This window comes from Nesoenas mayeri, assembly GCF_963082525.1.
Source record: "Nesoenas mayeri genome assembly, chromosome: 1".
NCBI lineage: Eukaryota > Metazoa > Chordata > Aves > Columbiformes > Columbidae > Nesoenas > Nesoenas mayeri.
The window spans coordinates 194,130,596-194,158,554 of record NC_137541.1 but is presented as its reverse complement, the minus strand read 5'-3'; the positions used below and the strand labels follow the sequence as shown (position 1 = coordinate 194,158,554).

The 27,959-nt window shown below is 39.3% G+C and overlaps 3 protein-coding genes across 8 annotated transcripts in view; 1 reads left to right on the top strand and 2 right to left on the bottom strand.

The window, feature by feature from the left end:
* Window positions 1-1,015: 1,015 nt before the first annotated feature.
* Window positions 1,016-11,120, bottom strand: SKA3 (spindle and kinetochore associated complex subunit 3). The gene is made up of 8 exons (XM_080343075.1): window positions 10,996-11,120; window positions 9,054-9,118; window positions 8,063-8,228; window positions 6,024-6,450; window positions 2,823-2,917; window positions 1,856-2,037; window positions 1,459-1,653; window positions 1,016-1,264 (listed from the first exon to the last, which is right to left on the bottom strand). The coding sequence occupies exons 1-8, from the start codon at window positions 11,090-11,092 to the stop codon at window positions 1,142-1,144; spliced, it is 1,350 nt and encodes a 449-aa protein (XP_080199201.1). The 5' UTR covers window positions 11,093-11,120; the 3' UTR covers window positions 1,016-1,141.
* A 195-nt stretch (window positions 11,121-11,315) lies between these two features.
* Window positions 11,316-13,056, top strand: MRPL57 (mitochondrial ribosomal protein L57). Its single transcript, XM_080343058.1, has 2 exons — window positions 11,316-11,431; window positions 12,575-13,056. The coding sequence occupies exon 2, from the start codon at window positions 12,580-12,582 to the stop codon at window positions 12,889-12,891; it is 312 nt and encodes a 103-aa protein (XP_080199184.1). The 5' UTR covers window positions 11,316-11,431; window positions 12,575-12,579; the 3' UTR covers window positions 12,892-13,056.
* An 83-nt stretch (window positions 13,057-13,139) lies between these two features.
* The window catches only part of ZDHHC20 (zDHHC palmitoyltransferase 20), a 49,413-nt gene continuing 34,593 nt past the window's right edge, over window positions 13,140-27,959 (bottom strand). For 3 of the 6 annotated variants that reach the window (XM_080342986.1, XM_080342987.1, XM_080342991.1), the window contains 4 exons: window positions 26,390-26,522; window positions 24,661-24,787; window positions 23,175-23,264; window positions 21,575-22,033 (listed from right to left, as the gene is read on the bottom strand). In XM_080342986.1, coding sequence (XP_080199112.1) covers window positions 21,823-22,033; window positions 23,175-23,264; window positions 24,661-24,787; window positions 26,390-26,522 — 561 coding nt within the window. In that variant the 3' untranslated portion in view covers window positions 21,575-21,822. Of the gene's footprint in view, window positions 16,625-18,312; window positions 19,266-21,444; window positions 21,523-21,574; window positions 22,034-23,174; window positions 23,265-24,660; window positions 24,788-26,389; window positions 26,523-27,959 lie in introns of those variants that run through there. The other 3 variants (XM_080342988.1, XM_080342990.1, XM_080342989.1) reach the window with 3 other exon arrangements.

Here is a 27,959-nt window from a genome sequence, read left to right as displayed (position 1 = left end):
CCTCAGGGCAAGGCAGTAGCTGTGAACCTCTCCTGCTTAGTGCTGCTTCATCCCTCTGGCTGAAAGATACACAGCAAACCTTCTCTATTAAAGAAGCTTCTCTTTTGTTTGGCTTTTTCCTCCCACTAGTATTTTCTTTTGCTTTTTGAGCTTGTTACGCGATCCAGTGATAAGATCATGAATGTGAAACAGTCTCAACATCGTCTTCGGCTTGATTTCAAATTTTGGGCTTGAGAAATCCAGGATATCCTCTGCAAACATATCCAGAAGAGTTCATGAACTTATTATCTCAATCACATATTGAATTAGCAGAAGATAAAAACATTGAAAACCTTTTTTTAAAATTCTCTTGACAAGGGAAAAAAAAAGAAGGGTAAGCTAATGCAAGAGCTTTGCTCTGATTACTCAAATGGATTCCAACTCCAAATATATTAAGACGCCTACTTTTATCAGTCTCATTCTGGGCTGCTGTGATAATTATTTGACTCCATACACATTCCTTGTATCTCTTACCTAAATAATCTGTACTGACCCCAAGTTTAACAGATAATCAACAAGTGTAAGTGTACTATACACTGCATTGAATCAGGAATATCTACAATGGATCAAGTTAACAGAAGAATGTCTTTCTATTCAAATTGATTGAGTTATTTTCAAAGCCATTATTCCATTGTTCGAAGATTACTTATACTAGTTGTAGACTAATTTCATCTCATGTTGTTCATAAGGTGGCGTTGTATTTCAAAGAACTTTGTCTTTGCCAAAACAACCATGAAATCAGCCATGTCACTTATACAGTTTTCTTCAATTCCTTAGTTTTATTACCTAAATTTACTCAGAAGAAAGCATTCACTGGCATTTTGGTTGCCACAAAGCAAAATATACCTACAGATAAAACAGTAAAACTCTACTTAAGCTATTTTTTTAAAGATGAGAGGATGCAAGCACACAATCAATTATAAAATTTGTTCTTTAAAATAAAGGCAGTCAGATACCATGCCAAAGGACACTTATTTAGTCAAAGCACAAGAGCTATTTTGGTAGCTGAAGAGCAAGCAGCTGCATGAGTTTCTAAATGCATTAAACAATCCTCATAGCTCCTCCAAATTAAATTACTTAACCAAATTTGTAAAGTTGAATCTTACCTGTTTTCTTTGTTGCAGTAATCACTTAAATCACTTTCATATCTTGCAGTATTTCCTGCCTTGGTCTCCATTTCCTTGGATTTAGAAGAGTCTGCTTTATTATTATACTTGGAGAGAATCTACGGGAAACATAAAAAGGAATAAAAATAATTATCTAAGTACTCAAAACAGGATTACAGGTTACACAGTTTTAATAAGTAGCAGAGAAGTCTTTCTTCTTGAAGAACAAAATTTAATAGAACTAATCCCTTTTAATGTTACTATTTTTATATTAAAAATATTTTTTGTGGGAAAAAAAGGTATATTAGCTAACCTGTAGAATATCATCTGGTATCCTTGTTTCTGGAAGTGGAGGAGTGTCAAGTAACTGGTCATAGTGTTTTAATTTGGGAGGAGAAGGGTCTCCAAGACGTTTAAAGTACTCATCAGAGCTCATAGCGAAAGGAATGCTGTCTTCTCTGGCTGTCTTCTTTGTCACTGACTCAATCTTTTCCTCCTGCTTTACCTGCTGCAAAAGAGATATTAAATGTCTTCAGTTGATTTAGTAAATTATTTAATAAATGTTCTTACAAAAAATCACCATTAAAAAGATCTTCTACAATGACATAAGAAAAAGTATTAATAGGATTGGAAAACAATCCCAAACTGACATTTGAAAAACTGCTTATGGTAAAAAGTGTGCGAAAATGTGTGTAATTGCTATTTACTACCTTAGCTTCTGTTTTTAGCCATCTTGTTTCAAAATCTGGGACCCGTGGTGTTTCTGCGTGATTGGGAAGGGGCAGTTCATTTGTGTCCGGTGACCTTGATAATACTGTGCTATTTGTTCTGGAATGGATTTTCACATCAGGAGTACAGAACACAAGTACCATAGGAGAAGCCATCCAGTCAGCTGATGAAATTAAGGAGGGAAATCATAAAAATATATACATGCACACACACATACATAAACATTATCAGTTCCAGTGCCCCAGTTTGTTTTTCTAAGTATATTCACTTTTCATAGATATGTATATTCTAAAACAACTGTATCAGTTTAGCTGATATTTTTAGTATGAAGAACCATCCAAATTACAGAATTCCATAAAAGCAGCAAATGTAAAAAAAGTAATAAATCTTGCCCCACTACTCAATATAACTGAAAAAGTCCAACTTGAGTCAGCATCACTTTAGCTTCTCATATATTCGATTATCATTATGTTTGTCTCAAGATCTTCACCATTTTCAAAGGAACATATTACATCTCCTCTCAAATAAGTTTTAGCAGTACTCTTGAAACATCTAAGTTACTGTCTCATTATCTTATTTTGAATGGTTTCTTTCCTATCTTTAAACAGATGTAATAGGTATTCTCAGAAAAAAAAAGGTTAAATTGGCAAAACAGTATTTTTATTTCACATGAAGTTGCAGTTACAAAATTATGGATCCCTCTGAATAATTCTAGATGGATATGGGTAGGAGAATGAGCAAAAATTTATAATGAAGTGAGAAACTTTCCGCTAGAAGCAACCAACATTTCATTTCAAGACATCAGTACTCATACAATAACTGGGCCTGAATTAACTGTATTTAACTAAAAACACAGTTTAAAAGTTTACTATGTGTTTACAATGCATTTACACATGCATTATGTAAAAAACCACATATGTATATTTATTACACATATTTTTAACTTACTGTTCTCAGCTGTTACTTTTGTTTTCAGCCCAGGAGTAACAATGATTTCCCTGGATGTCAGTCCTGGTACTTCACGATCGTCTTTTTTCGGCAACCTGAAACACAAACCCCTCAATTAGCTCTCAAGTAATACAAAGAAATCACAGTTAAAGGAATACTGCCCACCTGATCACTTTTCTAATACTTGTTCATCAACATGCAAGGCAAAAATTCATTTCCTCAAATACAATTTTTCATCTATGATTCTGCTGCAGCAATTAGTAGCATGCAAATCTTCGGTTTATCCTTATCAAATACAGTAAGATTTAAATACAAGGAATAAAAAAAAAATACCCAAACCACCACAAACAAAACATGCAAAATGAAAGAAACAAACAAAAATGTCCAGGGTAGGATCAATGTTCCTTGTTCCAGATGATCAATTCTGTGTTGGGGGTACAGTCTATTTTATTTTGAATTGCCTGTTGTCTACAAAATTCTAAACAAAAAGAGGAAATCTTTTTGGCTGCTAGATTTCTGCTATGGGAGACACAGGGAAAAAGGAACTTCTCTAACAGTGGCTCTTAACTTACTAATGTTATTGTGAAGACTATAAGATTTTTAATTCAGTTTTTAAGTTTGAATAAGTTTACTGATGTTAATCACTAGCTACCTTCAGAGTGAAAAGCCATTTAATATTGATTCTACAAAACTAGAAACCAAATTTTTTAAACGTCCTTTTTCATATCCAAGATAAACTAGTGGAAGAAGGGTATAGGCAGTTAAGAGACAATACCAGACAAAACGTGGAAGCTTACCTAAACTCTACACAGAAGTGTGTCTTTAAGAAATTTATTTTAGTTGTTTAAAAAGTTATCTTAACTATGAGAACCAACTATAGGGCTTCTCTACAAAAAGCCTAAGCTTAAAAAAAAAAAAAAAGTAGTAATTTTCCAAGTCAGTTTTGCCTTGGAAGTATTATGGATACTCAAACCCATGTGATTTTTAGTTTTTACAATGGAGAAGAACAAATATAACAAACACTCTTCTTCAGACACTTCCTCACCCCTTTATTTTCTTTCCTAATTACTTTTGGGTTTAGTTTTGTAGTAGGAACCCTGAAGCAGGTTGTTCTTTTCACTTGCTTCAAAACCCAAAACCTGGAAACCAAAGTTGGAGGATTTGAGATGAAATTTTAAAGTAGTTTTCACACAACGCACAGCCGCTAGACAGATCTCAGCTAGGTATAAGGCCTGGCTGGCACAAGCAATGGATATGAAAGGGCAGGGCTTTCTACAAGAAAGTCAGAATTATTACCTGTCTTTGTATCATACCTGGAAACTAGAGGTATAAGGCCACCTCATTTGTAATAGGTTTTTTACTTATCTGATCCTTTGGGAAGGGATTCTGCACATTATTCAGTAATTTTTTTTAATTTTTAAATAAATATGCTGGTTTAGCGTTCTGCCCATTTAACATGCTGATCCTTCTCAATAAGAGGCAAGACGGGTGCTTTTTGGAGGTAACAACCTGTTTAGTTGTTTCAGCCCCTCTCATCAAACCACAAGCTACCTGTAACTTAATGTTGCAAAACAAACAAAACAAGCTAAAAGACAGTTTAATGCCATTTAGCTCTAATGACTTAGCGTCAGGACCTCTCACATCTGCTACTAATTGCGAATCCATACGCAGCTTTCACTAACACAACTTAGTTGAAGACCTAACACAGTTCAAACACAACTTGTGTGTATTCATCTGTTTTGGTCATTAATAATGATGATGCATTAAAGAGCAATAATGCTCTAACTAATTCTCAACAGATTTTTAATATTATAATTAGGTGCATGGAAGACTGCTAGTGTGTTTTTTTTTCTTTTATTTTTTTTTTGTATTATATATAAATATTACTAGTGGGCTGTCTAATTGTTTCACTAGAAGCACAGGAATAGAGTCTATGTTAGTGGATGTATGCATTTACAAATTACAGCCGTAATTCAAGCTGAAGATCACAATTAAAACAGTTCTCATTAAATACAAAAAGTAGTACAAAACCATAAAAGTTACTGATATCAAAAGAACTTAAACTATGTGATAAGCTGAAATGATTTTCAAAATATTATTCGAAAGGGAACAATTTTTGAATTAATCTTTTTCAGGATTCAGTAACAGTTTTCCTGTTATTACAATTCCAATACTATATAGTTTCATAGACATTACAGTATTTACATAACTATTCGAAAGGGGAGATACCCAAACTATTTTAAAATAAAATGTTTCTTTTCACTTTCATTTTTCCCCCTAGGAATCTTAAAATTATAAACACTCAAAATTTAACCAGTGTAGTAAAATGAATCTTTGAGGAATAGTCAGTTAAGTTGGTGTGGTTCTGAAGAACTTCACACCTGTGCTTATATTGCAAACATCAGGGATTAAAAAAAAAGTTAAATTATTATTTCCACAACTTGTTTTGAATTCAGTTCTTGTTTTCTTTTTGAATGATTTCTCTAAATACCAAATATTTAACAGCAGAACAATGAGTTTCTTTTAAATACTGTCAGCTTTTAAAATTGAATGTGTTGTTAATACTAACTATAAAAACATGATCTAACTACCTTTATACTACCTTAGAAGTATAGAAAAATACTTCTACTGCTAAGGTGTTCTACACCTCACTGCTGCAAATTATTTTCTTTAATTTTAATTAGAACAGTGAAAATTGGTGATGTTTTTTCAACAGAAGACAGGCACAAAAAGAGCTGTTTGTACGGCAGGGCTGGATAATGTACGAGATAATACACTGTTTCTACAATGAGGCATTTTACTGAATGCTTTAGAAGTTTTTTTTCTGGGTCTACATTCCTAAAGCTTTTGAAACCTTTAAATTTGCTATGCAGTATCTATTGCAGACAACGTGTCCTCAAATCCACGGTTAAGGAAAGTAAAAGATTACAAATATACTGCGTATTTTCCCTTTGTAAATAGATTGTGTATGGAAGATTCTTATTGTAGTACAGTCAAGGGAAGGAGCGTATCAGAGATGTTTCATGGCAGCATTTGGCACTGCAAAGGGCACACGTAAAGACACAGGACTAACTAGATGGTATATAATAACACATTACCTGCTTGAAGAAAAGAGCAATAGCAGCAAGAAGTTAGTACAGCAAGAAGAAACTACAGAAAAATCAGTAGAAAAAAACATCTGAACTAAAGTAATTTACTTACTTCTTGCTTGACTGAGCAGGTTTACGAAGAAGTGATATTGTATAATCTTCATTCATACACATGGTATGTTCACTAATGCCGAACTGTTCAAGTTTTGGTGTTATACACTCATAATCGTCCATCTTTAGTGTACATTTTGGCGTTTTGGCCAAAGTACGGGGGGTCTGTGGTTTTAGTGGAGTCTTGTTCTTTGAATTTTCTTGATAGATATTTGTTGTATGTTGTTGTCCTCTCCCTGCACTCCAAGGCCTGGAGAAAGCATATTGTGAAAGACCAAAATCAGAAAGCCGAGGGTTACGCAGTGGGTCTTTGGGTACCAGTGGCTTCTCAGTAGAAGCAGGAAGGGGAGGTACATCATCTGCTTTTTCTTCATCAGATTTATTCTGGACAGACACGGTTGAATCACTGTTAACTTCTTGCTCCTCTTCTGATTGAGAAAATAACAACAACAACAAAAAATATGTCAGAAATTTCTGTTTTAAAAATTTATAAAATAAATTGGGACTTCCCTCCCAATTATTTTTTTTTAATTTACTAGTGTAAAAAACAGACGCCTCCTTTCATTTTAAAGCACTGAACCTGAAGCTACAGTGGATATCAAAGGCTCATGTCAGGCTAAGCTATATTTCCAATAAAGGTCACACATTTACTGAATTTCGCTCTCTTGGTAGATATTATTTCTAGGAAAAATGGAACTGAAATATTTTTACACAAGTGTATTTTTAATAGTATTCATCTCCCTGCAGGGAGCAGGCAGGAAGTACTCATCTTAAATATATTTGTTTTAATTTCAGTGCAACAGTGGAAATTCATTTAAAACATACAACAGAAATGATTGCAAAACCAAAACTTTTATATGACTGAAAATGTTTTTGGGGAAAGAACAAAGGCTGCACACAGTACTAGAATACTCATTCTTCAGAAAAACAGTATTGAAGAAACACTATGAAGCAGCAACTGAAAACTCATGAAAGAGGGTAGATTTCAGGTAACCAGAAAAGTCCATTGTAGAAATAAGCAAACAAGTAATTTGTATGTTTCTCTAGTTAGATAAACCAAAATACCCCAAAATATTTGTGAATTTCTGCTTGATGTACGAAGTAGAAAAAAAACCTATTTAAAATAATATGGCAGAGGCATTAACTTTTTATGTGCATTGATATTACATATGCAGATATGCTTAGCTTAAAAAACACATCTTAAAAATAAATTAACCTTATACCTCTGCTTGGATTTTTCTTTAAGGGTAGAGGAAGGAAGGTACTATAAAATTCGAGCTTTCTGCCATATCTTTTTTAAAAGAGTTGTAGTAGCTGAAGTCAGAGGTCAACATGGTCCATGACCACAATTTTGTTTTGTGTAATGACTGGATGATGCTCAGGGGAAGGTTAAGGTATCCCCTGCCAAAGGCTTCCTGAAGATTGATTGGGCCCTCGAAACCTAAAGAGGTAAGTGTAGTACTGACAGTTGTAGTATTTTAAACTCATTTGGCATATCAGGATTTTTCACACACGTGTGTGTGCACTGGATTAAGGATCTCCTCCCCTCCAATGAACAAACTACTACTGCTTGTCACATGTCACCTAATCCCCATATGTGCTTCTCTTGTCCCATTTGTGCTGTGGAGCACATTATTTTAACATTTTCTCTACAGCGACTTAAATTAATGGAATCATCACATATGAATACAAACTAATTTAGATACATCTGCAATAGTTTCCCATGCATGAGAAGGTGAAGCAGCATAATTCTCTGGGTTATGAAAACATGTTTGCTAACGTGTTTTCTGAATATAACTATTACTGGAGAAAAACCCTACACACTAACTTAAAAGCACACCAGGAGATCTAACTAAGTTTTTGTATTATGGTTTATTCTTATGGCACCAATTGCAACAGAATATTTTACCCTCTGGATATTATTATAAAGCAAATAACATAGATGCACTTGATCTCTTAATTAATAGAAATATACACATAGCTAAAGAGAAACATTTTAGAAAATTACACTTGTCTTTACATACTGCCAAGAAATATTACCTGTAGAGTCTTTGACATGTGGTTTGTATCCATATTTCTGAAACAGGTCTTTTATTTTTCCAAGATCTGCTGCATTTCTTTGCATCAATATTTCACTTGCCTTAATAAATTCCTGAATTTCTTGTTTTTCAGAGCAACTCCTACTGAGACTGGCATTAACTTCTTCCTTTGGGGGCAGTGAGGAGATGGAAACAGAAATACCAGTTTTCAGATCACCACATGGTAGTTGTTTACACAAGAAGTGTTTTGGGAATAAGTATTGAACTTCAATTCAGATGAGGATAAGTAGCAAATTTACGTCTTATCTATACCTGAAAACTAGGTTAGAAAATATCATGAATATATAGGGCATGAGTGTACCAAAAACTTTAAAAAGTTAAACTAAGATGACAATTCACCATATAACTACTTACTGGTAACCTCTCAAACAAAAATTATTCTTTCATTCCACAAAAATATGAGATAACAGCAACTAGCTTGTGCTCTTACTTCCCATGTACAAAGAGTTGGTGCAGAGCAGATGGTGAACCTCAGGCTTATACCCTAGCTACTTCTATTAAAGAAATAAGACCTTTCACAATGGCTGAAGGTTCTGAAACTTCTGTGAAGACTTTCTATATTCTAAGTGCTAGTCACTGCACACAAACAAGCACACCTCTTCTCTAGGGAGCTGCTGCTCCTGAACCCTTCTCCCCTATACCTACACAATGACAAAGCTACAACTTCCCTGTTACCTTTGTCCCCTACTGATCCGAGCAATAACAGTGATTGCAAACTAATAAATGCTGCTAAATCTCGTTTAAGTCACACAAAAGTTATTGAGCATTAGCCTGACATCCACAGCCATTATAAGAACTTAGATGAACAAAATAACTGTCAAAATTGCTGACTACTGAAGTTTTACTGTGGCTTAATGGTGAAAAAAGAACCATGAGTTTATGGAACAACCCTCCCCCCAATTTTTCAAGAAGGAAGAGTGTTAAGACATTACCTTCAGAGTCCTGATTTCACAATGGAGGTCATGTAAAACTCTTATTGAAGGTTCATCTTCATAGTCTTTGATATGCATGTTCACATTAAAGGGTTTGGAAAGAAAAAAGGGATTTTAGCATGTAATTACCTTCCATATCAGAATGTAATCTCCTATATTAGACATGTTGGAGTGACATGTTAGAGAAAGAGAGTCAAGATAAAGAAAATAAAAGAGAATTTAGTTAATATCAGGTACTTTGCACAGCAAGAGACTGCAACTTGCACAGTATGTTAAACTACACAGAGAAACTGCCCAGACTTCCATTTTACTGTTGCAGCTAATACTGTAGAAATTAATGTATAGCTGATGTTGGTACAATAAGTAGATGCCTGGGCTATCAAGGATTATTATATATGGTAAATTTTTATCCTTAAAGAGCTTGATCTTGAAATAATAATAAAAATAGGAAAAAACTTCTTTTTATGGGAAGCACTGAAAAACATCAACAAAAAGCTGCATTAGTCCACCTTGTTTGCACATGAGCAGATGATAGTATTGCTCACACATACAGCAGTCATAGAATCATAGAATCATTTCAGTTGGAAGACACCCTCAGGATCCAGTCATGACCTAACCTAACTTTGGCACTAAACCATGTCCCTAAGACCCTTGTCCAAACTCAACCACTTCCCTGGGCAGCCTGTTCCAATGCCTGACAGCTCTTTCTGTGAATATTTTTTTTCCCCTAATATCCAATCTAAACCTCCCCTGTCACAACCTGAGGCCATTTCCTCTTGTCCTATCACTTGTTACTTGGAAGAAGAGACCAACACCCTCCATGCTACATCCTCCTGTCAGATAGTTGTAGAGAGCAATAAGGTCTTTCCTCAGCCTCCTTTCCTCCAGGCTGAACAGCCCCAGTTCCCTCAGCTGCTCCTCATCAGACTTGTGCTCCAGACCTCTCACCAGCTTTGTTGCCCTTCTCTGAACTCTCTCCAGCACCTCAATGTCTTTCCTGTGCTGAGGGACCCAAAACTGAACACAGGATTCGAGGTGCAGCCTCACCAGTGCTGAGTACAGGGGGACAATCACTGCCCTGGCCCTGCTGGCCACACTATTCCTGATACAAGCCAGGATGCTGTTGGCCTTCTTGGCCACCTGGGCACACTGCTGGCTCATGTACATCCAGCTGTCAATCAACACCCCCAGATCCTTTTCCACCAGGCACTTTCCAGCCACTCTTCCCCAAGCCTGTAGCGCTGCCCAGGGTTGTTGTGACCCAAGTGCAGGACCCAGCAGTTGACGCTGTTGAATCTCATACAATTGGCCTCAGCCCAATGATTCAGCTGGTCCAGATCCCTCTGTATGGCCTTCCTACCCTCCAGCAGATCAACACTCCCACCCAACTTGGTGATCGTTACTTTTTTCAGTGGAAATGAAGGTTAATGCAAATAATGTAAAAGAGAACACCTGCTACTTGCCAAGACATAATACAACAATGAATCCCATTAGAAGCTTGAGTTATCTATGCAGAGAGAGAACACCAATGTGTTTTCCTGTCTCAAACCATGGAAAGAGTAAAAGCAAGAATGTGATTTCCTTTGATAACTCACCTACACACACACAGAGTAGCTCGGAGAGACACTGATAGAGGGGAAGCCCAAGTAACACCCTGCCGAGCTACCCCCAGGCCCATCCCCGGAGCCACCAGCCCCACGGAGGGCCTGTCTCCGCAGGCCCAGAGGAGCAAAGGGGCACAAGGGCAGGCAGGAACCCAAACCAAGGACTCCCGAGGAGCTATCCCAGCAGAGCCATCAGCCCCAGCCCCATCGCCACGAGTCACTGGGACCACCTCTCCAGACCACTCTTCGGACTCGCGGCCTCAGTGCCGGGGCGGGTCGGGCTGGCCAGCAGGAGCCCCGGCGGCCCGGGCCGGAGGCGAGGCGCGGCCCGCGCTTACCCGCGTCCTCCCGGTTGAGGGCCCGCTCCAGCTGCCGCGCCTCCTTCTCCAGCGTGAGGGCCAGCGCGCGCAGCTTCCCGAAGAACTCCCTCGACATGGTCCTCGGGGAAGGGGAGCCCAGCGGAACAGCGACAGCACCGCCCGGTGAGGGCCGCCCAAGCCTCGCTCCCCACGACTAGCCCCGGGCTACGCTAACGGCTGCTAACGGCTGCTAACGGCCGCCCCAGCGCCGGGAGCGACCTCAGGCACGGGAGAGGGGAGCCGAGCGCCGGGCCGGTAACTGCCGCCCGCAGCTTCGAACCGCGGGCAGCGCGGCCCATTGGCCCCGCCAGGCCCCGCCCACCCCGCGCGAGCTCTCGCGAGACCAGGCCGCCCAGCGCCCCCGTCCGCCGCCATCTTGCTTCCCGCCGTGCGGCCGGAGCCGCCACCGGAGGCGGTGAGTGAGGGCGGGGGGAAGGGCGCGGTGGTGACAGGGCTCGGGGCGCTGCTTAGCGCGGAGTGTCTTGGCCGGTCGGCTCCGGTGTCCCTCGGGCTGGAGGTAACCCTGAGAGGAACACGCAGGGGATCCTCTCCCCGAGCAGCAGCACGGCGCCGCGCGGGCCGAGACCCGCCTGGAGCTGCCGAGCTCCGGGCGGTCCCGGTGGGTCCCGCGGCACCAGAGGGTCCCGGTGGGCACGTCGGCTTCTCTGCCGGCCTGGGCTGCAGCGGGCGCCGGCCTGAGGGCGGACAGCCCGGCCCCGCCCGCGGGACCCGGGCCTGGGGCAGCCGCGGCCCCAGGAGCCGCACGGCCGAGCTCCCGAGGGGGAACGGAGCGGAACGTGGGAGCGCCCGCACCGCGGGGACGGCGTCTGTCGGGGTGGCTTTTCTCAGCAGCAGTGCTGGTTTATGCTGGGATCAAGTGCCTGGTTGACTTACTAGTTGATGGAGGTGTTGTGTAGTTAGAGACCTAGGAGCGAGGCATTTTTAGGACTAATAAACAGGTTAATGGAGAGCGTGTGTGTCAAATCTGAATGTAGCTTGGCCTTTCTTGCCTCCGTCACACCTCTGTATTGTGTTGGACACTGTATCCCTGCTTTCTACTTAATGCTGGTTGCTCTAAATGTTGTTTTTCTCTACAAACATGATTTCCCCCAGCTCAAAACCAAGACTGGATAATTCTACACTACTAAGCTTATGGAGAGACTGTAGTTCAAAACTTAATACTGAGGAAAGGCCAGATTGGGATCTAGCAGGTGGACCTGAAGTACTCCCTGTTTTGACAGTGTAGCTACTTGGAGTGAATAAAGTGAATCCTTTAATAGTATTTGGGACTGGATTTTTCATGAATAATTTATAGAGGACATGCCTTACTCTCAGTGTACGGTTGAGTTAACTGTTTAGCTAAATAAAGATTTCTGTTTCCAATATGTCATTGTATTGTCTACTGCATGTAATGGTTTGTTGTATCAGGTTCTGAACTTCAGACTTTAGAACAGCCACTAAAAGGCAGTGGAGTGTGTAGATTTTTCACTTTTTTTGTTAAATTTTTAATTTTGTCCCTAAGGTAACGAAAATTTCATATTTTCATTTATATTTTAAGGCATAATGTTTTTAACAACAGTATTACTCCGAAAGAGAATTCCTGGAAAACAATGGATTGGAAAGTACAGGCGACCAAGGGTGATTACCCTTGCAATGAAGCAGGCAATGATCCGAAGGTTGGAAATCGAAGCAGAGAATGAATATTGGCTGAGTCGACCTTACCTGACGCAGGAACAGGAGTTCAGACATAACACAGAAGGGAGACGTGCAAGATGGGAAGCTTTCAAAAACCTGACAAGATCCAAGTTCCCTGAGCATAGATACATCAGCGATCATTTAAACCACTTAAATGTGACAAAAAGGTGGACATCTTGAATAACGCAGTGTATTTGTATTTGGCATGTATTATGCACTACCACGGCATCTGCTGTTGTACCTAGTATGGTACTTTTGTAATTGAATATAAGAAGGGTGGATGACAAATGAGATTTTGCTACAGTATACAAAATCTTACATTAAAGGTAGTCCTACAGAACAGTATATGTTTTCTTGTTATTGTCTCCTTAGGAACAGACGACTCTTTCTGTGGCCCTTTACCATCTGCCCGCCTTCTGTTCTTCAGGGGTTTTGCATGAAACAGTGCGAGTTACCAAGTGCAGCGGTGATTTGAAGTAGATTTATAACTTCACTCATTTCCTTTTGAAAGCTGGAATACCCCTGGTCTCCTGAAAGGGGCTGTCTGCTGGTGCTGACCAGATGGCTCTTACTGGTCACCCCTTCCTCAAGGGGCACTTGTGTAGACATTAATACTTGAGACAGAACTGATGCTACTGACATAGTGCTTTACTTCATCAGGCATGCAAGGACCAAGAAACTAGAATTACAAAGTTAGGTGTATGAGGCTGGAACTCATGGAATATTGCAGAATGCTCCATTTTTTAAAACTTCCTGGAAAGGACTGTTGAATTTACATGGCAGTGTTACTGTCACATCAATGTCAACTTGGGTGTTGCTGCCCTCTTACAGAGATTATTTCTGACCTAAAAGGAACACAGCTGATTCCTGTGGGAGTGGCAGTCTGATTTCTGAGTCCTGTTCAGTGTCTTGAAGGAATATAGTCAGACACAAGTCAGAGGTTTTTTATTTGCCCTCTCAAATGACCTGGAAGATGTCTCAAGAGTGATCCTAATGTTAGGTTTGTTGCAGCTGGAGTGTAAAAACCGTGGAACAGTTACAAAATGTTGCCCAGGTTGGCAGTTTTTTTCATTGATGTAATACACACATGCTACAGCTTAGCAGTTTTCAGATTGTTTCACATACTTTTATTGAGCTGACATTGCATTCACTGATGAATTCAAGTGTTCATATTTTATCACTTTGGAAAAGAGGCCTAAAATGATACAACGTTTTTATTTCAACATGAATTATACTTCAGGGAAGTATGAACAGGTCTGAACACTGATGTACAAATTCTTGAACGCACTTTCAATGATTATAAATGGCTTAAGATAACATTTATGGAAAAGTATACATATGGGGAAATTGCACAATACAATTAAAACATGAAAGAACTTCCAGGCAAAAGCAATGTGATTTTGTATTTTAATTCATTTATAAAAGCCCATTTAAAAAAGTTACTTCAAGTATTAAACTATAAATGGCAACATGTTTTCTCTGTGCATAGGACTGGTCCTATCTGTAACATACAAAAAAATACAATAAATGTGTCATCAGTACATATATCTTTTACACTTTACCTCAGACTTAAATAACAGCTCATTACAAGTTTAGGCAGCACAATTAAAAATAACTATGTGGAAGCAGAACAGCCGGAACATTGTGGTTAGTGCAAATGTTGATGACCCTCCTGGAAAATACAAAAATAATCACAGAGATAACCCAGGGATGTTTAATTAATTGAAGTTAAAAAGGGGAGAGGAGGCAGATCTTTAACAGCAGGATTGCTGCCTCTTTTGGTGATATTTTATGATTGTAAATTGCCATTCAGAAAGATATAAGTTTCTCACAATCAAGCTGATAGCAACAGGTTAAGGGATGGGACAAATAGGAACATGCTAAGCATGTAAGTTGTCAGCTAAGCTGTGTACAAGGAATGAATCTGCCTGTCACCATTAGTGCTTTGGTGCTAATGGTGGTCCCAGCACTTCATCCCCAACACACCTGCCTGACTGCTGAGCAGAGGAGTGGAAACCCCCCGAAAAACAAAGAAAGCAATCCTGTAAACATTATCAGACTTCACTACCTAATGGAAACAAGATTCAAGTAATTGCTGTAGAAAACAAACAGCCAAACACCAGTTTTAATCAGCATTAAAATTAACTATAATTTGCAGCTTCATTACATTTCATGACAGTTTTGTAATTAAGAAAAATGCATATAAAAGCTGTCTATATATACAAAAGAAATTGATAGAAATGAGTGTAGTAAATATCTTCAGTATTATAACAAATCACTTTACATGCAGCTGCTCTCTTTGGTGCTATTTAGGATAGAAGAGCCTCTGATGTTGCACTGATGTTGCACACCTCACTGTTTTAGGTACTGTGAGAGATGAGGTCTTGATCTGCACTGAGTTAAAGTAGCTGCTGTTTGGAGCCTCTGTTAATGTATACCTGAATCCCACACTTATGTACAATTTTAGGTGCTGTCCTCAGAGAACATACACTGTGAAGCTCAACTACTTTTTTAAAAAAATTTATATAGTTAGTCAGTGCTCCAGATCTAGGTAGATCTGGTTAATTTATGTCAGTCAATGCATCTCTTGATCCATCTGCCAGACACTGATGCTGCTGCAAACGCTGCTTTTTTCCTCCTCTTGGGGCTCTGGTGAGCTACAACCAGAACAAACCTCCAAACCCCAGAGGCTACTTACAATACAGAAGAGCCACACAAGATCCAACAAGGGAGGAAACAGTACCTGAAAACTGCAGGTGTTTAGCACTCTGGAGAACAGGACCAGTTTCTAAGACTAGCATACCAAAAGTAGCCTGGTACCTGCGAATTCCACACTCAAGGGACAGCTTTAACAAAAAAATCTTACCATAATTTCTACTCAAATTCCTAAAAATAAAAGTGCCTGAACTTCCTCTAAAATAATCCTCTGAATATGTAAAGTGGAAGTTTTAAAGGCTTACGATACGACAGTTACGACAGAAACCTACACCTCTTCCCATAACATGCCTTTGGTAGGAGCAGCAATGATCTGTGTGTTGTAGAGTCTGAGAATAAATAGTTAGATAAAAGCAGTATTAGCTGTGTAGTTTGAAGTATTTTATATTTCTCTGCCTCATCTTCACAGGGACAGGTTAATCATAGAGACACTTCAGAAATCTTGAGGAGAAATCACACTGAAATCTTGTCCTGCATCAGGCTTCTGTCCTCACACCAGGAGTTTAATGTCATTTTGTGTACATGACTCGTGTGTATGTAGATTTTTTAAAAAGAAAAAAGCAGTAAGAAATACTAAAGCATAGTTTCTAATTGCAGCCAATGTTAACTGTTCTACAGCATCTACAATACTATTTATGGCTTGCAACAGTAATTATTTTGATAGATCTAGAAGCTTAAGGGCTCATTTTTAGTGTCAATCTAGGTATTTTCAAGAGTTGCTGATAGGTTAAAGCACAAAACCAGCATGTACAACATGACTCAGCCTCCTAGACAGTTCTTTTCTCAGGATCAGTCTCCCTTCTGGCCTGAACCAGGCAAGGCTGCTATTCTCGCTGTGTTCACTGGGAGTTCTCAGCTCCTCAGCGCGTGGGCCAACAGGACCCATTTCCTGGGGCAGCCCTAAGGCCACCGCCTCTGCTGACAGGGATACCCACTACTGCCTGCAACACCCACACAGCTGCTTCTCCTTGACAGCTTTTTCATTCCTGGCCCTCTCCTCATTTTGGCTGTCCTACTCTTTGATACAGGGTGCCCTTGCTTATGGCCGGGGAGCTGTCAGGACAGAACTCTGAGAGAGAAGACATCCTGCTGCTGTAGACGTGAAAACCTGCCCCCCATCCCACTCACTGTTCGACCCCTTCCTTTGAGAACTCCATTCCTTTCTATCAGTCTGGGCTTTCTCTTAGGAACCAGTTATCTGGAAAAAAGAGGAAAAAAAAACAAACAAGGAGGGGGGGTCAAGGATGGTGAATTTGGAAGACTCATATTTGAATCATTTTACTACATCTGATATTTGGCAAATGACTTTTCAGTAATGCCTGCTTTTACACCAGCAGTAACTCTGGCCTCAAGAGTGGCCAAAGCACACTAGTCTCCTTTTCTCATCTGAAACGTGATAAAAATCTGGGACAAAATGTACCCGTGATCTGCATAAAGACGTCAGAAACATCAGCACTTCATGAAAAGCCATAAAAATGTCCTTCAGATAGACAAAGAACTGGTTTCAGAGGACCAGCACTTGCTAGAGACCACGCATGGAGTTAGCACAGTCTGTTTACTTGCAGTTTTTCCTGTAGATTAACTATCCTGACTTAAGAAATCAAACAAGTTATACTGATGTTAGCCTACAGTATATATACATTCATATGGGGGTATATTGAGCACTGGGGGGGAGGGACGAGCAGAGACTGTATTGCTGAATCAGTGGTATTTCCCATATTAGAGAGACAGATTTTGCTTATAGTTCTGCTAGATGATGACCATGCATGTGTTACCTCAACTGCAATACGCTGATGCAGTAAAATCCAGATGATACCCAGGCCCTCCATTACAGTTCCACCAGTGTTTGGGGCTGCAAATTTTGTTATTGAGAACAAGCCATTTACACCTGCAGTCTTCTGGCTGTTGTCTTCCCCAAGAAATGCTGCTGGTGCTGTACTACTGAGAGCTTATATTCAAATGAGCACTTCTCACTTGACATTCGAAAAGAAAAAGCTAAACCTTTCCAATGTGCAGCAAATGTTTTTCTAAGTTTTGAAATTAGCAAATGCAAAATTTCTTCTACAAAGTTTGAAGAAACACTCTGTAACTTTCATAAAACATGCAAGTTTGGACCATTACTTCTGTCTCAAGAACATCCAACAGTGAACAAATCATGTTGATAGGTTCTCAAAGAATGTTCTTGTTCTAGAAGATTAATACCCAAGAAAAATTTATTCTTTCCAAAACAAAAAATACTTGTTTTAAACCTTACAGTATACTTAATACCTTCGTATCTTCATCATAAACATATTTGACTTAAGTAGCAATCAGTCTGGGAGAGAAATCAAACAGGTTCCTTTTGTTCAGATCATCAACTCGGTTACTGCCTTCAGTCTGTACCAAAAGGGCTCATGTCTGTTTGTCATCAGCAGCAGCTGAACATCAGAAAAGTTACAGACAGGAAAATAGTACTTGTCACTTTTTCCAGGTGCAAAATTCCAATACCACCTAAAGAGGAGATAGCAGCTTCTCTGTAGAACAGTGAAGGGGGAAAAAAATGTTTGCTGTAGGTCTTGAGCTTTGGAGGGACTTCATTCCTCACATAGGAAACACATTTTGTCTTTTGTGAACACGTACATCACTGCACAAAGTACTCAATCTTTAGCAATTTCAGTATCACTTAAACTAGACTTGAAAGTGGCAGACTAAAGCATACAAATTTTCAGTGTGTTAACACAGATGTACGATCCAACACTAATTTTCTCATAAGTACTGGATATTTGTTTAAATGGTACCTTAGACCCAATAAAAACTTATGCCTTTATTAAAAAGATAAAACAGAAGTATAAAACAGCATTTATAAACCATCCAGAGTCCCATAGAAAAAACAGTACTCTTCCAGCTCCATTTCCTAACAACACACAACTGCACCAAGGTTTTTCTCAGGGGTACTTTACCATTTTGTTACTGCCTCATACAAAACACTGCAGACATTAACAGAAAATGTAACAGTTGTTAATTCATTTTTGGATTGGCTTTTCTTTGTATGCTGAGAGACAATTGTTGGAAGGTAATAATGTTTTTTCAACTAAAAAAAATGAGTTTGCTTCCTTGAACTCTGTTCTTGATACAGTTAAATAAATCAAGTTATAATGATCAGGGGGCTCAATCCTATAGCAGAAAAAGCAACACCTAAATAAAAGGCTTTTATATTGTTGGCATTGCCTTGCTCCAAAGCACAGCTAGTAGAAGGAATCCTCAGTCCCGAAAGACTTTGAAGGCTGTGACCATGATGTAGAATGGTTAATAAGTGGGGAAGAGACATCATCCAGTCCTCTTCCCCATCACCTGGTGTTTGAACCATGTAGCATCGCACTTCAGACTCACTGGCCATGCTCTATGTTGACTCCCCCCACCGCCTTTTATTTTTCTCTTTTCCTTTTTTCTTTTTCTTTCTTTCTTTCCCCTGAATACTTGCTCTGAAGTGACTTCTGCAGTGCCTAAGGTATGAAGTTTGCCCGTGGGGAAGTAGGAGTCTCTGCGATCTACCCCACCACTGCAGCATTGACAGAAATGCATAGTTCCCACTCTGGACTTTGTGCATCCAAGCAGGGCACTTCAGGATTTGGCCCTTTGGTAGCAGTAGATAATTCAGTGTTGCATAAATGCACGTTAAGAATCTTAAGGCATCTGTCTTAACTTCCCTGCTCTGCAATAGTGCGTACAAGAATCCATTGTACTGTGCAGAAACTTGAATTTCTTGTCTCTTTCTAAAATGTTCATGTTCCTTTTTTTAACTGCTCACTTCTTCCAAACAAAATTAAGTAATATTCAAGCACAAAATGTGTTGCAGAAACCTAGTGAAACAAAAAAGTTAATTAGCAAAATTATACCATAAGCTTTGAAAAAACACATCATAGTGCGCTACAGGAATGCAGCTAGGTAACGTAATTTACAGGCTCGTGATTCAGGACAGCAGTTAAGGAAACTTCAACTCATAATTAGCCTTCTGGGAGGTGTGAGGTCTTTGTTTTGTTTTAAACTTCTTACGTTTTAAAAGATTATCTCCACTAAGAATGCAAATCCATCACCACTGACCTGTGGCTAAAGTCTCTTGGATCCCTGATTGGCATAAGCTGCTCATTTAATTCAACTGATAGATATGGGGACACAAATTATATTTGCCCAGGTGAGGCTGGGGAACTGCTGGCTGGGGTGTCACCTTCTTTTACAAATCATGCTCTTTATAATAATCTGTAAATTTTACTTGTCAGCCATAACTTTGACTGCTTCTGCTACATCTTATAGGCATAAAATTGAAAAATACAACTATCAGTTTGTCAAAGCGTATGCGCCAGTGCATGGAACAGATGCTGAATCACAGCTATTGCATAGTGGCTTACAATTGCAGGGGGACTAGAATTCACCACCTTGGCCTATATAAACTGTGATCAAATCCAGCTGAACTCAGAATGGCTGAAATGTTGTGCTACTGACTTAACCATTACTCGAGATAACGCATTCCAAAATGTTTTTGCATTGTGTGCAATTATGCACTACTTATTTATACAACTTTTGAAACTACAGCAGGCTGGGCAATTGCGACACAAAGTACACAATCTTCCTTTGATAAATTTGGCCTGACTTTAACTAGAGAGGGAGAACAGAAAGGAAGCTGATCTCAAACTATTACCAGTTAATTGTCTTGCCTAAGCCGGTCACTTATGCTGCCTCTCTGGGTCAGTGGACTGACCCTGTCAAAGGCTGCTGGGATGAACTGCTCTCACAATATCTCTTCCTTTCTGTGAATAGAAAAGCTTTAGTCTCCTGTTTAGATTATTTTTATATAGATAGAGGCTCAAAGGAGCCCTTGCTTGGGACATCCACTTGCACATTTATATAAAGCGATAAGAAAAGTTGCAAAGGGAAAAATCATTATTGGTTGGTTGATTGGTTCTCATGGTTGAGTAGGTTTTTCAGAAGTACCACTAATTAGCCTAATTTTGGTTTTATACAAGTTTACAGAGTAGTCTGACCAATATCAGTTCAAGCATTGCATCATCTCCCACTAAGACCTTTTAGACACATTTTTTTTCTTGAAAACAAACAAACAAACAAACAATCCCCAAACCTCATCAAAACAATGATTCTAGGTAAGGCTTATTTAAAAAAAATTAAAGAATTAAGTGATCCTAAAGTTACTGAGCCCACTAAACTCGGATATTTTGTTTTCTTTCCAAGGGAAATGGGAATTCCTTGCAAGCTCTGTCTCCCACTTTTTTTGGGTAGGAAAAATAAAGGCGGGGGGGTGAATGACTCGGCCCTCAGCATCTACAGTTGCTAGTTGTCCAAATAAGATTTGTTTCTCTCCCAAAGAGGAACGCTTAACAGGAGCTTATAAACTCACCACAGTATGAAGGTATCTAATTTACTCACTGGAAATATAATACACTAAGGGAACTTTGCACATACGCAGCAGCACTCACTGTATTTCCTGAATGCAAAATGTGTGCTGAGCTCTTATATAACAGAACATCACCGTCAATTTAAGGGTGACAAAGCAGTCCATATGCAAGTACCTATAGTTACGTATTGATCTTACTTCCTTGTGCACACAGCTTCTTAAAATATGAAAGCAGAGCACGGCTCACCAATAAACGATTAAGACAACAGTTAAGGAGCTGTTCATTAAGAGCAGTGCTTCCTCAATACAGCACTTCATCTTGAAATTGCCTGTTTAGCAGATTAGATTATTTTCCCTGGTCAGGTAACAAATCCAGCGCTACCCACTTCAACCTAAATTACAGGATTAGTCTGACTCATCTCAGATCTCACCAACCCATGTTTCCTGCACTACAGCATTACCGCCATTCTTGTCTTCTGGACAGCCACTCAGAGTTTTATTTAGGTTTTTCTATTTCTCATCCAACATCAGAGGACTCCTCTGCATTCTGACTAGTGAATTTTGACTTCAAGATGTCTATTTTAGTTTACTGGTACATATACAGAAATGGCAATCAGTTATGTTGGTCTTACCTGTTTCTCACTGAGATGGTTGGTTAGTAATCAGCTGAGATCAGCTTTCCAATGAAACTATAATATGCTTTTTTGCACCTAAAATGTGAGAATTTCAATTATGTGTTTTTGCAGATTTGCACAACAAATAGGAAAGACTTCATTTATCATGTTATGCCTATTTTAGAAAAATATTTTCCTCTCCCTAATCAAACGTAAAAAGATCCAAAAATCTCAGAACAGGAAGTGTGGAAGCAAGAATTATCTGTCTACTACCTTAGTTTAATAGCTCAGTTTGGAGCAGAGCATGAGTCAAGTTAGCCTTAACTCACAAACATGCTGACTTGATTATACAGAACAAATGATGTTCTACTTGACTACAACCAATTCCTGGACTTTTTAGGCCTTAAAAAAAAAAACAAAACCAAAACAAACCCACCACAAAAAAAAAAGAATAAAAATAGAATAATCAGAAATGTAACGATGCAGGCTACCTGATTTAATGTTTTCCTCTTCTGGGCCACTTTCCACCCACTGGCTGTCACTGGCTAGCAATCGATTTTGTGATTCACTGAGTGGTCGAGGAGAAAAGGACTGATTGGCTCCAGAGCTGAAAAGTAAGCAAAGTCAACAGGAATTCTGTAATAGCAGTAGCTGCTTATTTCATACATTTCTAGAGTAGTGAAATTACTTAAGAGCAAAGTAAATAACAAAAAACGCCCTACACTGCCAACTAAAAACGGCCCCCTGCCTCCAACCCTAATTCTCCTATAGGTATGTTCCAATCATCAGTCTAAACCCCTACCTGACATAGGCCACTCACAGTTCTAATGGAAAAAAAGCAGAAACTGATAGGCAAGAAATGGCATCCTAATAACAACACTACTGCCACAGAGTTAAAACAAAAACCTAACCAGTACTGTCTGGAAGAACAACCTGATGCCACCTTATCCCATCAGTAAATGGTAGGGTCTTCTGCTGAACATCTTCCTAATGCAAAAGGATACCTTCCTGTTGTGTAAATTCTACAGGTTATGTAGCATTGGAAGCAACTTCTTCTCAGACTTGCCTGATGCCTGATAACTCAGGTGACTGCTGTTGACAACACAAAATTCATTTGACAGCTACAAATTCGCCAAACTGTACAGAAGACTTCTGAAATGACAAACGTAAACATCTCCACAAGTTTCACACGCTCCTGTGTCTTTGAATCTAAAGGAAGCTTTCTGAAAATACATGGAAGCTGCAAAGCATGCACCTTTGGAGGGATAAAAAGTAATTAGCTAAAAACCCTCCAGTGCTAAAGCCAGCAGTAGGCACAGTGATCCACCTCTCTTGCAAACTGTGTCTCAGTATCCCTTGTTTAAGCATGCTGGAGGAGGTGAAATACAAATAATATACATACCTTGCCTTTCTCTAATTCCAAAAAAAAAAACAAACTTTTTTTTTTCCATGACCATTATTCAGTCTTCCCTAGGACTTTTTAGATTGTTGTCAAGAGCCAGTAACCTCTCATACTTTCTGTACTACAGTTTCCTTAGAACCATATTCTGTTATAGGTCAAAATCAAGAAACAGCATTTCTGCATCAAGCAGCACCATTTTGTAGTCTTGATCCATCCTATCCTTCTCTGACGACTTACTAACTTGCTCTGAACATCTCAAGATGTATAAAAAATAGTTTTCAAACCATGTTTTTTCCAGATGAAGTACAGAACAGTACAAAACCAGTATCTTAAATGCTATAATTACCTTTTGGCAGGTTCATTTTGGCTTGAGACAGTAAGTTGCTCTGGATCCACGATCACCAAACGAGTTGGAAAATTACACCCGTCACCCAAACTAAACCAGAAACAAAGATTCAAATCAGTGTTTGTACTTTTAACTGCACTGAACAAGTACCCATGCAAAAGATAAATGCCACAGGCTCAAATCAATCACTTGAGTGCAGCATTGAGTTGTACAAGGCAGTTCTACCACTAAGCTGGTTGATCAGTTAATTAAATCTTGGAGCTCAAGTGATTCCTGCCTTATCACTGAAGTAGGGATTGCTGAGCACAGCACTAGTCTATGTGTTTCAGAAACATCAGTGTTTCTGCAGACAGCAGCCTTAGCCTTCCCCCAATGCACCATGCACACATAGTTGGACTATCTGGTATTTACAACCCCAGAAGCTGTAGCATAAATTATATTCTAGTCACCATGCTTTCCCCTCTGCCCATCATTCTAAGGTTAGCTAAGCCTTCTTTTAAAACAAATCTAATCAGGATAAAATGTGGTGGCAAAACAGACTGATGTAAAATATAGCTTCTTTTTAAAATCACATGTAAAGTCATGGTAATGGAGCAAACAGCTGAGGCAACTTAAGATCTTGTTATTATCTCTGCTGTTTGCTACCAGACCTCAGCTTCACAAACAGGTTCACCATGTTGAACAGATACACAAACCTCCAAAAGCAGTGTTGAAACACAGCACCTACTTTGTTCTGCTGACTTTCTGGAGTGATGGGACTGGGCAGCAGGTCATTCTTACTTCATCAAGCTGCTCTGATGCTCGTCTGCAACTCCCTAATACTGGCTCAGCAGAAGTTTTACACCCAGTATTTTGCATTGTATCAGAATTTCCTTTTCACTACTGCATATTTACATGCACTTTCTCAGGCGGCTTTCAATACTGAAACTGTCACCTACAGCAGGGGTGTCAAACTAATTTTCACCCAGGGCCACATCAGCCTCGCGGTTGTCTTCAAAGGCCGAATGTAATTTTGGGACTGAATAAATGTAGGAGTAGCTACATTTGGAACAACAGAAAAGCTGTCACGTTTTTTCAAGGGTAAGAGGGGGTGTTTTTAAACTGATGTTGTTTTAATGCAGCTGAAGTTCAAGCATTGGGATCTCCTCTGAGCTGCTGATTTCTGCTCTGTAATCAGACACTAATACTACCACCGAAAGGTGTACAATTTTTGAAATACACCTCTCAAAGCTTTCCAAACTTCCATATTTAGAAGGCCCTTGTCAATGAGGCCCTTGTATTTGAATGAAAACCTTGCGCAGTTTGCTCAGTTTTCTCCTGCACATTTTCTCTATACCAACATTAACCCTGCAGGACTTACAAGTTGGCTTTTCAGTTGTGCCTTTTTAAAAATTATTTTTATTTATTTTTTTTTTTTTAAGAGAAGGGGAAGCAAGGTGGAAGTCATGGAATCAATTTATTCTCTATTTCCATTCAGACTGAATACCTGGTAAAGATAGGGAGTAGCCAATACTTCTTTTCATCTCCGAAAACCTCCCTCAGATTTTTGCTGCATCCAAGAGAAAATCCATTTTTATCAGGGCCATTTCGAAATGTGGGTGCACGGAATGTTTCTGTAAAAGAAACACATGTGATATCTCTAGAGCGATAAGGAGTCAGGGAAGACGAATAAACAGACTCAAACTTCTCCCCTGTGAAAAGTGTTGAGCAAGCAGAGACGATCTTGATGTGTATTATGGGGGGAAAAAAAGTCACATTGAATAATCAGAGAGCATTAAAAAATATCACAAGGTTAATGACAAAAATAGAAATGAAAGGTAAGAAAGTTCATGTAATCAGAACAGTCATCTTTCTCTCTTTACATCTAACATAAGGCCTGAGACAGAGCTAAGTACCATGAGCACGCCAAAGATACCCCAGCCCTTATTCACTGATGGTGAGTCTCTCTTTGGCCTGTGAAGCCTTTGAGCAGAACACTTCCTCTTCTACAAGCCACTCACCACAGGCTCTGCTGGACCTAAATCCATACAGGTCACTCTTTCACTTCTGTCAAGGTCTGAAGTTGAATCAAGAGCATCCCATGGTCTCAAAGGAAGTTAAGATCTATTACATTGGAAACAACAGACACACCACGAACTACAGAAAATCACCAGAATTTTTTTAGTCGGTCAAGTTACACCCTTGGCCAGGAACCAAAAGGACTCATTGATCTCCCCATACCAACAGCTTGTCTTTTTAAAGTCACGATCCAGAAAGTGAATAAAGTACTGACTGTGTTGCCAGTTATGACCACTGACTTTTGGGCAAAGAACATGCTGAAATTTTCTTCAAAGCTAAAAGAGAGACTGTGAATATTCATTAGCTGTAGATATGTTACAAGAAAAAGGACTCAAACAATCCTCCTGTCAAGCAATCAAAGAAATTCCTTTTCCTCCATCAAAAATTCTAGCAACCTGAAAATGATTTCACTTTCAATCAGCTCACTTGAGGATAGAAATTTAACATTCACTGAAAGGTATAAGATCTTGACTTATTCAGTTGTGGAAATACCCAACCATCTCCAGTCCCCCTGACCCTGCAAAAAAAACACTTTCAAAAATGCTTTAGCAAGAACTTCAGATATTTTAACTTATGCACATAACTTGCTTATGCTGGTCAATGCCATTCAAAACCTTTAGGCATAGAAATTATGGGAATCTCTTATTATTTAGGAAACATGCATCAGTGTTTCAATTTTTACTGCACTGCTTTTACAAGCCATGTCCTAATAGTGAGGTCCATTTTATTTCACAGAATTTAAGAATTCTCTTTTGGATCTGGTTCAAAATGTAGTATGTTCATATACACTAGACTTCACTTTGGTTGGGGCCACCCAGCTACTCCAAGTATTACAACAGAGTTACTGGCAAGTAGCAATTATGTTACACGCTTAACACTATATAAAAACAGAACAAAAATGCACAGGGCCACAAAAATACAAACAAAAGAAAATAACATTAATCATGAATCCACATGCTTGACTCCAGCAGAGAACCCCTACACGCGCTTCATTTTCCAGTATGCTTCACCTTTAATTACTTTCATCAAATATCCTCCATATTGCACAATGTTTAAAAATTCCATTGATATGTGATGGCATATCCTGTAGGCCTCACATTCTCATCAACCTGTTGGTTTTCTGGACAAGGTATAGTTCCACATTTCAATTAACTAACCTATGGTTGATCTGTTTTTGCCAACCAGCCAGCAGTGGTAGCTGAAGAGTGACAGTATGCTGATGAAGAACATGGCGGCCACAAAGAAAAGGAACAGCACATGGAATTTTGCATGGGTATCTGGTAATTCATTCTGAGGAGAAAGAGAGAAAGAGATTAATACATTAACACTTTTTAGCAACTAATACAGTGTTATTGCTAAACATTTCCTGCCACACTCGTTCTGCTATAGGTCTGCACAACCCTGACTTTCCTTCTCTGACATGTTAAACTGGCGTGTGGCAGCTGATGGGCACCCTTTACATCTGAAGTCAGTAGCATGAGCGCCTGTGTTCATCTCTTTGATAGCACTGTGTATAACCAAGGGTTAGTTTTTTTAAGTGCACGGTAAGGGGCAAATTAAAAAATTTCCAATACTAAAAAATGTTAAATGTGCAGCCACACCTAAAGAGACACAGGGAAAACATGTCCAAAATCTCCTTCTTTGAAGGGAAGAAAATACAACAAAAACTTCCAAACCTTTTCCTGGCAAGTAATAATACTGAACAACTTCTGAACCAGTCTAAGGAACGTGAAAGGGAAATGGCTGTCATACTGTGCTTCCAAGACCAAACAACTCTTAGACAAGACCTGGGACAGATCTTCAGGTTTTTATGATCTTTAAGGTTTAGCCAACAACCACTATGTACCTAGCAAACCAAATTTGCCATGCCTGACCAGGCAGAAGTGATTCACCAGAAGATCTACATGAAACACAACAATTTCAGTACAACCACCATAAAGAAAAACACCCTCCCACCCATATCAGATAGTTGATTCCACCTCCAACCCCAACTATTTTTAGGCTTGCACTTTCAGGAAGCCAGCAGGATTTGTAACAATACTATTCTAGTTCTATATCCTCAAAATCACAGTATTTTTAAGTTGACCTTTAACAGCACTATGAAAGCAGAGAGGCTATTTTTATTTAGCTGTTCAGTTAGCATTGTTGCCATTACTTTTTCCATCAGGTCATCCACTATACCCACTTAATTAAGGCTGATTTTTTTTTTTTTTAAACATTTCATTTAAGATCGAGTGCACATAGGTGTATCTATATCCCTGTACACTGTCTACATTTATAGGCAACATATTATAAGTCTCCTTCCTTCTGTGGTGGTGCAAATAGCTACCATGAATGACTGGATTAGAAAAACTATAGAAGGAACAATACTTAAGTAATTACAGCAATATTTGATTTTACCTTTGGACAATTCTCTGCAGCTTTCCTGCGGCAAAGCTTTGCGCAAACAGAGACAATTTATTAAACACTAGTATTATGTTAAGATGAAGTGTTTGAAAACAGCACAGGCTTTGTTAAGAAACAGTCGGACACACCGAGTTCCAATCCCTACCAGCAGCCTGAGCCCCCGTTCTCCAAGAGAACAGGGGGAAGGGTGCACAAGAGCACCCCACTGACTGCCAAGGCATGGAATTTTCTACTGAAGCATGGAAGTGTTGCTGTTCAGATTGTGGCTGGATCACTTTCAAGTGGTTCTTCAGCTTGAACAGCATGACTACACCAGGTGCA